The 11,019-nt window shown below is 39.4% G+C and overlaps 1 protein-coding gene across 1 annotated transcript in view; it reads left to right on the top strand.

Moving 5' to 3' along the window:
- Positions 1 to 1,339: 1,339 nt before the first annotated feature.
- UFL1 (UFM1 specific ligase 1) overlaps positions 1,340 to 11,019 on the top strand; it is a 61,418-nt gene continuing 51,738 nt past the window's right edge. The window contains exons 1-3 of the mRNA XM_082633594.1: positions 1,340 to 1,490; positions 2,863 to 3,008; positions 4,287 to 4,315. Coding sequence (XP_082489720.1) covers positions 1,414 to 1,490; positions 2,863 to 3,008; positions 4,287 to 4,315 — 252 coding nt within the window. The 5' untranslated portion in view covers positions 1,340 to 1,413. The remainder of the gene's footprint in view (positions 1,491 to 2,862; positions 3,009 to 4,286; positions 4,316 to 11,019) is intronic.

The raw sequence follows: 11,019 nt of genomic DNA, 5'->3' as shown, positions 1-11,019 counted from the left end.
CAGAGGATGCTGCTGGAAAGTAGACTACATGGTGATCGTGAGTCTTACATGATCAGTAAGAAGTTTGAATATCAAGTAGTCACACAGTTCATTATACTTCCCCTATTGTTATAAATTTCATACTTTATATTAAATACCTTTTAAAAAATCTGCTTCCTTAGATTTTCAAGTTGTTTATGGCAAGATCACGTCTGCCTTATCCACCACTGTACTCCATGGCATCTGGTAATCAATAAGTATTTGTTACATGAATGAATGTTTCTGCTTGTTCTGAAACTTGATGCCCTTTGTGACCACATCACCTACTCTATTCCAAGTTACCTCTTTAATGTCCGATGTTCCACCTCTCAGTTTGCAACCACTATGCCCAACAGTTTGCCTGTTTGGTGGCAGTACTTAGTGACAGGTTTTATTACTGTTTTCTGCATTTTAAATAAAGCTGGGAACTTTACTAGACAAGAACATTTGTGGCATTGGCTTTGAGTGCCCCAGAATGAGATACTGAGATGGGAAAGTAACTGAAATAACTCCCCTCCATCAACTCTACAGGGCATATGGAATTATATATGTATAGTATACACATTTTTAAAAAATGAAGAGTGAGGTATGAAAGTAAAACGGATCAAGAAAGGTACTCCAGAGTAACTACTTTTTACCGATTTCAACGTAGGGGAAAGCAAAACAAACGTGCTCCTTGTTTCTTCCATTCCATCCATAGCCATATACATTTACTACCTTATGTTTATATTTCTTCATTATTTGATGGAGCTAACCCTCCCCGTAAGAGAAATCGGAAAGGGTCTAGACTACATGAAAGCAGTTCCCAACATTTATGGTACCCAAATTATTCATATTTGTGCAAAAAAAAAAAAAGTAATTATCCAACAGGTTCAAAGCTTTGAGCCCAAGTAAAAATAAGCATGATTCCCTATACAAATGGGATTGCCCTTCCTTAATAGCTAGAGAGGAGGGGATGCTAATTGCAGGCCCCGGCACATCTCCTCCCCGCCCCCCACCCCCAAAAATAAAACAAAGGGAGGGCAGAAAAAAAAAGAAGAGTGGTTAATTTGATTATCACTGCTTCAAAACATTAGGGATAATGCAAACAAAGACCTAAAGTAACACTTTATTAACTTGGCTTTCCTGCAACCATCCGCGGCCGGGCAGAGACCTTGCAACTTAGCTCTCAGCAGTCCCCGCCGGGCTCCCATAGCCGAGGACAAACCTCCCGCGCGGGGTGGGCGGGGCTGCGGCCTTTCGGGCCCCGCCCACGCCTGCGTCGGCCGCACGCGTTTCGTAGCTGCGGCGGGGAGGAGTCTCTTGTCCCTCTGCGCGGCCCGTTCCGCGTCGGCTCCCGTGGCTTTTCGGCTGACGTGTCTACTGTTGGTCGACTGCTTGGCGAGTAGGGCAGAGATGGCGGACGCTTGGGAAGAGATTAGGCGGTTGGCGGCTGACTTCCAGCGGGCGCAGTTCGCAGAGGCCACGCAGAGGTGCCTGACCCTCCCTCTCCATTGTGGAGTCCAAAATAGCCCCTGGGCGGCCACGCCAAGATCTGAGGCCGCAAACCCCAGGCCTTGGACCCCGGACCTTCCCAGCCGCTGTCAGCGTTCCCGCCCCCTCCCCCGCTCCCAGAGCCTAGATTGCGGCTGCCAGTATAATTCTCAGCGGGGAGAGACCGAGAACATCCCCCCACCCTTTAAGCCCCAGCCAGGTGCAGGCGCGGCCTCCCCCCACGACAGCTGGGGCTGGTGACTTGGAGCTGTCTTAAGAACGTCCCTCCGACCCTTACTTAACCGTCAGCAAGTCGTTGCCTGTTATACACTTCCTGACTTAGAGCTTGAAAGGAGAGGCTAACCCCGAAGTACAGTACTTTGCAGATACTCTGTTGACCCCTTAAACATTTTGCCTTTTTATTCACCAGAACAGGTGTCCTAGGCCAGAGCCAGGGTCTCATTTGTCATTTTTAGGGACTCCGCACACTGATATTTCCCACTAACCTTTGGGGGGGGTGTGCTGAAAAGCACTCTAACTCTGCTTTTTTTTTTTTTTTTTTTTTTTGCGGTACGCGGGCCTCTCACTGTTGTGGCCTCTCCCGTTGCGGAGCACAGGCTCCGGACGCGCAGGTTCAGCGGCCATGGCTCACGGGCCCAGCCGCTTCGCGGCATGTGGGATCTTCCCGGACCGGGGCACGAACCCGTGTCCCCTTGCATCGGCAGGCGGACTCTCAACCACTGCGCCACCAGGGAAGCCCCCTAACTCTGCTTTTTACCATTACCGAGCACGTAAAAAGCTAGTAGAACCCTTTTTTATCCGTTGACTATTCCTTGTCTTGTTCCTTCTGGGGCTGAAGACTTTAATTCCTTGATGCTGTGTTTTGTATAAGTGCGAGCAAACTAGGACACTTAACGTGTTTTCCTATCTCCTGCCTACAGATGTGTTGTATGAATGAGGCAATAATGCATTCAATAAAAGAAAATTTTGGTTTTTTTTTTTAACTGAAGCTAAAGTGAAAATTGAAATAAAAGTAGGGCAGTTTTTTCCCTTATGTAAATCACATGTCCTAATTTTTCAGATTTGAAGATTAGAAGGAGGCCTAGAAGAGAGAGCAAACTTGAAATCTGTAATAGAAAGATTTGTAACAATGAACTACATGATTTAAGTTCATGTAAACCTGTTTACTCCCTAGAACTTTTTTAATTTATTGAATTAGTATTATACTAATAAAAGATACAGATTTTGTAATATAGAACCTAATGACTACCCGAACCTTTTTTAAAAGCCCATTTTCATACGTTTTCTTAATCATATTATGCACTGAATATATCAAATGCATTTTTAAAAGTTAACTTTTGTTTCCCTCAGGTTGTCAGAACGGAATTGCATTGAGATTGTGAATAAATTGATTGCTCAGAAACAGCTAGAAGTAGTTCACACACTTGATGGGAAGGAATATATTACTCCAGCCCAAATTAGTAAAGAAATGAGAGATGAGCTACATGTTCGAGGTGGTAAGTAATTCCTTAGTTTTTTTCTTCTGGTTCTTTGGAAGGAGGGAAAAAAACCCTTAAAACTATACATCATAAGTGATTTGTAGGTTATAGGACACCCTTTCAATTGTTAATAATATGGTAATCAGCCGTAATATTTTTAATAGATTTAGGTAAACATGATCGTATAATTTAAGTGAAGTCAAATATTGTCACTTTAAAAATAGCATTTTTATTATTTTGGGTTATGTGTTCTGTATGTGAATTAATCAGCTGTTTCTTTTCACAGTTTATGAATTTATTGGGTGACTCAGGGGTGGATACTTAGCTGCCTCTTACCAGGTGATAATTATGAAGAGGGAATAGCGCTTTTAAAGTATAGATTGTTGAAAATCAAGGTTGTACTACCATGCTCTTTTTTAAACTTTAAGTATTTGCAAATTAGGAATCAATAGGGTGCTACATCTGTTTGTAGGAAATGCTATGACAAGCATACAAGAAAGTTTTTGTTTCCTTTGTCTTGTAGAAATTTGAACAAATTACTGAGTAGATTTGAACACTTTGATTAGATTAGATGCATCTGTGAAAACAGCTCATTAGATGTCATTAGATATACCCTTGGTGGGGTTTGGTTTTTTTTTTTTAGCGGTACGCTTGCCTCTCACTGTTGTGGCCTCTCCCGTTGCGGAGCACAGGCTCCGGACGCGCAGGCCCAGCGGCCATGGCTCACGGGCACAGCCGCTCTGCGGCATGTGGGATCTTCCCGGACCGGGGCACGAACCCGTGTCCCCTGCATCGGCAGGCGGACTCAACCACTGCGCCACCAGGGAAGCCCTGGTGTTTGTTTTTTATCTTCCTGCATAGTCCTAATAAAATATTAGCTATAATTTGGAATACTTAACAGATATTCTTTAGCTAATAAGTGGTAACCTACCAGTTTCAAATAATTGAAAAAAGTTTACCTGAATTTAGTTGTCTGTATCTCTTTGGTCACAGTAGATAAAATTGCAAAGGGAGGTAAATAACCCCTGTATATCTGGCTAAACCGTGTATCAGCTGATTCTCTAATTGGCCTGATATGACAAATGGAACTTTGAAAATAAACTATTGTCTGTACCTTAAGTCATGAAAATTTATTCAGCTAATGGTTTGCGTTTGAAGACATTAATAACTGCAGCCCTGTGTCCTTTGTAGAAGGAGGACCTTGACGGTCCAAAACAAATCTGTTGGAATTTACAGTTTTGGGCTGGTATGTACTTAACACATAATGTAAAATAAATGAATGTCTTTTCTTTAAAGGTCGAGTAAACATTGTTGATCTGCAACAGGTAAATTTTAACTTTATAATAGTTTTTACTTTGATTCCTCAACTTTTTTTATATCATTAATTTTTTCAGTGCCCTAAGTATTCACTTGGTACTGGTATCATGTTTTGTGTTTGTGAAGAATTAATTACATAACCCTCACTGACATATATTGAATCAGTTTAATAAGTTCTTCTTTCTCAGTTGACTTGCTTATTCTTTATTCTTTACGAAATAAACTCATAGTTGTCATTTTATGTAATTACAGAATTTATGTAATTTTGGGAGAAAAATCATCGGTTTCATGTTTATTTGTTTTTAATATGTGGAAGTAAAAGAAATGTAGATATTTTTAGAAAATACAGGTGTACATGTCATCAGTAAGGTACACTACAGTATATACAAGAAACTGGCAAATTTTGTGTGAAATGGTATAACTTCTTTTTTTTTAATTTTTATTTTATACTGGAGTATAGTTGATTTATAGTTTTTTTTTCAGATTCTTTTCGTGTATAGGTTATTACAGAATATTGAGTACCATTCCCTGTGCTATACAGTAGGTTCTTGTTGATTATCTATTTTATGTATAGTAATGTGTATATGTTAATCCCAAACTCCTAATTTATCCCTCCTCCTGACTTTTCCCCTTTGGTAACTATAAGTTTGTTTTCAAAGGCTCTGAGTCTGTTTCTGTTTTGTAAATAACTTCATTTGTATCATTTTTTTTTAGATTCCTCATATAAGTGATATCATATGATAATGGACTTTCTCTGTCTGACATACTCCACTTAATGTGATAATCTCTAGGTCCATCCATGTTGCTGCAGATGGCATTATTTCATTCTTTCTTATGGCTGAGTACTATTCCATTGTATATATGTAGCACATCTTCTTTATCCATTCCTCTGTTGATGGACATTTTGGTTGTTTCCAACCTAATTGGAAGCAATTTACCTATTGTAAATAGTGCTGCAATGAACATTGCCATGCATGTATCTTTTTGAAGTATAATATTCTCCAGATATATGCCTAGGAGTGGGATTGCTGGATCATATGGCAACTCTATTTTTAGTTTTTTAAGGAACCTCCGTACAGTTCTCCATAGTGGTTGTACCAATATACATTCCCACCAACAGTGTAGGAGGGTTCCCTTTTCTCCATAACCTCTCCAGCATATATTGTTTGTAGACTTTTTGATGATGGCCATTCTGACCAGTGTTAGGTGATACCTGATTGTAGTTTTGATTTGCATTCTCTAATAATTAGTGATGTTGAGCATATTTTCATGTTGTTTTGGCCACCTATATGTTGATGGAGAAATGTCTGTTTAGATCTTCTGCCCATTTTTTGATTGGGTTGTTTTTTTGATATTGAGTTACATGAGCTGTTTGTATATTTTGGAGATTAATCCCTTGTCACCCACTTCGTTTGCAAATATTTTCTCCCATTCTGTGGATTGCCTTTTCGTTTTGTTTATGGTTTCCTTTGCTGTGCAAAACTTTTAAGTTTAGTTAGGTGCCATATTTTATTTTTGTTTTTATTTTCATTACTCTAGGAGGTAGATCCATAAAGATATTGCTGGGAGAAAGATGCAAGAGGGAGGGGATATGGGGATATATGTATATGTATAGCTGATTCACTTTGTTATACAGCAGAAACTAACACAACATTGTAAAGCAATTATACTCCAATAAAGATGTTAAAAAAATATTGCTGCGATTTACATCAAAGAGTGTTCTGCTTATGTTTTCCTCTAAGAGTTTTATAGTATCCAGTCTTACATTGAGGTCTTTAATCCATTTTGTGTTCATTTTTTTGTATGATGTTAGAGAGTGTTCTAATTTCATTCTTTTACATGTAGCTGTCCAGTTTTCCCAGCACCACTTACTGAAGAGACAGTCTTTTCTCCGTTGTATATTCTTGCCTCCTTCGTCATAGATGAATTAACCATAAGTGTGTGGGTTTATTTCTGGGCTTTCTGTCCTATTCTGTTGATCTATATTTCTGTTTTTTTGTGCCAGTGCCATACTGTTTTTTTTTTGTTGTTGTTGTTGTTTGTTTGTTTTGTGTGGTATGCAGGCCTCTCACTGTTGTGGCCTCTCCCGTTGCGGAGCACAGGCTCCGGACAAGCAGGCTCAGCGGCCATGGCTCACGGGCCCAGCCGCTCCGCGGCATGTGGGATCCTCCCAGACCGGGGCACGAACCCGTGTCCCCTGCATCAGCAGGTGGACTCTCAACCACTGCGCCACCAGGGAAGCTTTTTTTGGTTTGATGACTGTAACCTGTAGTATAGTCTGAAGTCAAGGAGCCTGATTCCTCCAGCTCTGTTTTTCTTTCTCTGGATTGCTTTGGCTATTTGTATTTCCATACAAATTGTAAAACTTTTTGTTCTAGTTTTGTGAAAAATGCCATTGGTAATTTGATAGGAATTGCATTGAATTTGTAAATTGCCTTGGGTAGTATAGTCATTTTGACGATACTGATTCTTCCAATCCAAGAGCATGATATATCTTTCCATCTGTTTGTGTCATCTTTGATTTCTTTCATCAGTATCTTACAGTTTTCAGAGTACGGGTCTTTTGCCTCCTTAGGTAGGTTTATTCCTAGGTATTTTATTCTTTTTGATGCAATGGTAAATGGGATTGTACCCTTAATTTCTCATTCTGATCTTTCGTTGTCAGTGTATAGAAAAGCAAGAGATTTCTGTATGTTAATTTTGTATCCTGTGACTTTACCAATTTCCTTGATGAGCTTTACTTATCTGGTAGCATCTTTAGGATTTTCTGTGTGTAGTGTCATTTCATCCTCAAACAATGACAGTTTTACTTTCTTTCCAATTTGGATTCCTTTTATTTCTTTTTTTTCTCTGATTGCCATGGCTAGGACTTCCAAAACTATGTTGAATAAAAGTGGTGAGAGTGGACATCCTTATCTTGTTTCTGATTTCAGAGGAAATGCTTTCAGCTTTTCCCCATTGAGTATGATGCTAGCTATAGGTTTGTCATATATGGCCTTTATTATGTTGAGGTGTGTTCCCTCTATGCCCAATTTTCTGGAGAATTTTTACCATAAATTGGTGTTGAATTTTGTCAAAAGCTTTTTCTGCATCTATTTAGTTTATCATATGGTTTTTATTCTTCAGTTTTGTGATGTGTGTCACACTGATTGATTTGCACATATTGAAAAATTCTTGCATGCTTGGGATAAATCCCACTTGATTGTGGTGTCATTTAAGGCCTGTGTTTCTTCTAATGTATTGTTGGATTCGTTTGCTAGTATTTTGTTGAGGATTTTTGTGTCTATGTTCATCAGTGATATTGACCTGTAATTTTCTTTTTTTGTGATATCTTTGTCTGGTTTTGGTATCAGGGTGAAGGTGGCCTCACAGAACGAGTTTGGGAGTGTTCCTTCCTCTGCAACTTTTTGGAAGAGTTTCAAAAGGATAGGTGTTGACTCTTCTCTAAATGTTTGATAGAATTTGCCTGTGAAGCCATCTGGTCCTGGAATTCTGTTTGTTGGAAGTTTTTAAATCACAGTTTCAACATCGGTACTTGTGAATGGTCTGTTCATGTTTTCTGTTTCTTCCTGGTTCAGTCTTGAAAGGTTGTACCTTCCTAAAAATTTGTCCATTTCTTCTAGGTTGTCCATTTTATTGACATATAGTTGCTTGTAGTAGTCTCTCGTGATCCTTCGTATTTCTGTGATGTCTGTTGTAACTTCTCCTTTTTCATTTCTAATTTTATTGATTTGAGCCTTCTCTTTTTTTTTCTTGATGAGGCTGGCTAAAGGTTTATCGATTTTGTCTATCTTCTCAAAGAACCAGCTTTTAGTTTTATTGATCTTTGCTACTGTTTTCTTTGTTTCTATTTCATTTACTTCTGCTTTGATCTTTATGATTTCTTTCCTTCTACTAACTTTAGGTTTTGTTTGTCCTTCTTTTTTAGTTGCTTTAGGTGTAAGGTTAGGTTGTTTATTTGAGATTTTTCTTGTTTCCTGAGGTAAGGTTGTATTGCTATAAGCTTCCCTCTTATAACTGCCCTTGCAGTGTCCCATAGGTTTTGGATTGTTGTGTTTTCATTTTCATTTGTCTCTAGGTATTTTTTGATTTCCTCTTTGATTTCTTCAGTGATCCATTGGTTGTTTAGTAACATATTGTTTAGACTCTATGTGTTTTTGTTTATTATAGGTTTTTTCCTGTAATTGATTTCTAATCTCATAGCATTGTGGTTGGAAAAATGCGTGATATGATTTTGGTTTTCTTCAATTTACTGAGGCTTGATTTGTGGCCCATGATGTGATCTATCCTGGAGAATGTTCTGTGTGCACTTGAGAAGAAAGTGTAATCTGCTGCTTTTGGATAGAATGTCCTATAGATATCAATTAAGTCCATCAGCTCTAATGTGTCATTTAAGGCCTGTGTTTCCTTATTGATTTTCTGTCTGGGTAATCTGTCCATTTATGTAAGTGGGGTGTTAAAGTCCCCCACTTTTATTGTGTTACTGTTGATTTCTCCTTTTATGTCTGTTAGCATTTGCCTTTTATGTTGAGGTGCTCTTGTGTTGTGTGCATATATATTTATAGTTGTTGTGTCTTCTTTGTAGATTAATCCTGTGATCATTATGTAGTGTCCTTCTGTGTCTCTTATAACCGTCTTTATTTTAAAGTCTCTTTTGTCTGATATGAGTATTGCTACTTAAGCTCTCTTTTGATTTCCATTTGCATGGCATACATTTTTCCATCCCCTCACTTTCAGTCTCTATGTGTCTGTAGCTCTGAAGTGGGTCTCTTGTAGACAGCATATATATGGGTCTTGTTTTTGTACTCATTCAGCCAATCTTTTGGTTGGATCATTTAATCCATTCACATTTAAGGTAATTATTGATACATATGTTCTTATTGCCATTTTGTTAATTGTTTTGGGTTTGTTTTTGTAGGTCTTTTTTCTTCCCTTCCTCTTTTGTTCTCTTGTGATTTGATGACTATCTTTAGTGTTGTATTTGGATTGCTTTCTCTTTTTTGAGTGTGTATCGTAGATTTTTGGTTTGTGGTTACCATGAGGTTTTGATACAACAGTGTGTATATATACAAGATTGTTTTAAGTTGCTGGTGTTTTAATTTCAAATGCTTTTCCAATGTCCTGCATTTTTACTCTCTTTTTCTCAAGATTGCTGGTTTTGATATTATATCTGTGTGTGGATGATTTCCTACCTTTAATGTATGTTTGCCTTTGCTGGTGAGCTTTTGCATTTGTAGTTCTCTTGTTTCTAGTTTTGGATTTCTCTTTCCACCTAGAGAAGTTCCTTTAGCATTGGTCGCAAAGTTGGTCTGTGAATTCGCTTAGCTTTTGCTTGTCTGTAAAGCTTGATTTCTCCATCGAATCTGAATGAGAGCCTCGCTGGGTAGAGTATTCCTGCTTGTAGGATTTTTCCCTTTCATCACTTTAAATATATCGTAGTACTCCCTTCTGGCTTGCATAGTTTCTGCTGAAAAATCAGCTGATTTTCTTATGGGGATTCCCTTGTATGTTATTTGTTTCTTTTTCCTTGTTTCTTTTAATATTTTCTCTTTGTCTTTAATTTTTGTCAGTCTGATCAGTATGTGTCTTGGCTTGTTCCTCCTTGGGTTTATCCTGTAAGGGACTCTGCGCTTCCTGGTCTTGAGTGAGGGTTTCCTTTCTCGTGTTAGGGAAGTTTTTGGCTGTTACCGCTTCAAATATTTTCTCATGCCCTTTCTCTCTCTCTCCTCCTTCTGGGACCCCTATAATGTGAATGTTGGCACATTTAATGTCCCAGAGGTGTCTTAGGTTGTCCTCATTTTTTTTTCATTCTTTTTTCTTTATTCTGTTCCACGACAGTGATTTCCACCAATCTATCTTCCAGCTCATTTATGTCTTCTGCCTCATTTATTCTGCTGTTGATTCCTTCTAGTGTATTTTTCATCACAGTTATTGTATTGTTCATCTCTGTTTGCTCTTTAAATCTTCTAGCTCTTGTTTAACATTTCTTGTATCTCCCCAGTCTGTGCCTTCATTCTTTTTCCGAGATCTTGGATCATCTTTGCTATCATTATTCTGAATTCTTTTTTAGGAAGATTGCCCATTTCCACTCCACTTAGTTGTCCTTCTGGGGCTTTATCTTATTCCTTTATCTGGAACATATTTCTCTGCCATGTCATTTTAGTTAACTTTCTGTGTTTGAGGTTTCCATTCCACAGGCTTCAGGATTGTAGTTCTCTTGATTCTGGTGTTTGCTTCCTGGTGGGTGAGGTTGGTTCAGGGGCTTGTGCAGTCTTCCTGGTGGGAGGGACTGGTGCCTGACCCCTGGGGGACAGGGCAGAGCTGGGTCCTGCCCCTCTGGTGGACAGGACCATGTCAAGGGGTGTGTCTAGAGGTGGTTGTGGGCTCAAGACAACGTTAGGTAGCCTTTCTGTTGATGAATGGGGCCTGGTCCCACCCTGTTGGTTGTTTGGCCTGAGGTGTCCCAACACTGGAGCCTGCAGGCTGTTGGGTGGGGCCAGATCTTGGTGCCAAAATGGCGACCTCCAAAAGAGCTCATGCCGAGTATTCCCTGGGGCCTCTGCCACCAGTGTCCTTGCCCCCACAGTGTGCCACAGCAGACCCCCACCTTCCTAGGAGACCCTCCAGGACCCTCAGATAGGTCTGGCCCAGGCTACTGTGGAGTCACTGCTTTGCTCTGGGTCCTAGTGCATATGAAACCTTGTGTGTGCCC

Source organism: Mesoplodon mirus (assembly GCF_964341445.2).
Source record: "Mesoplodon mirus genome assembly, chromosome: 10".
Lineage (NCBI taxonomy): Eukaryota > Metazoa > Chordata > Mammalia > Artiodactyla > Ziphiidae > Mesoplodon > Mesoplodon mirus.
This window is presented reverse-complemented; position numbering and strand designations above follow the sequence as displayed.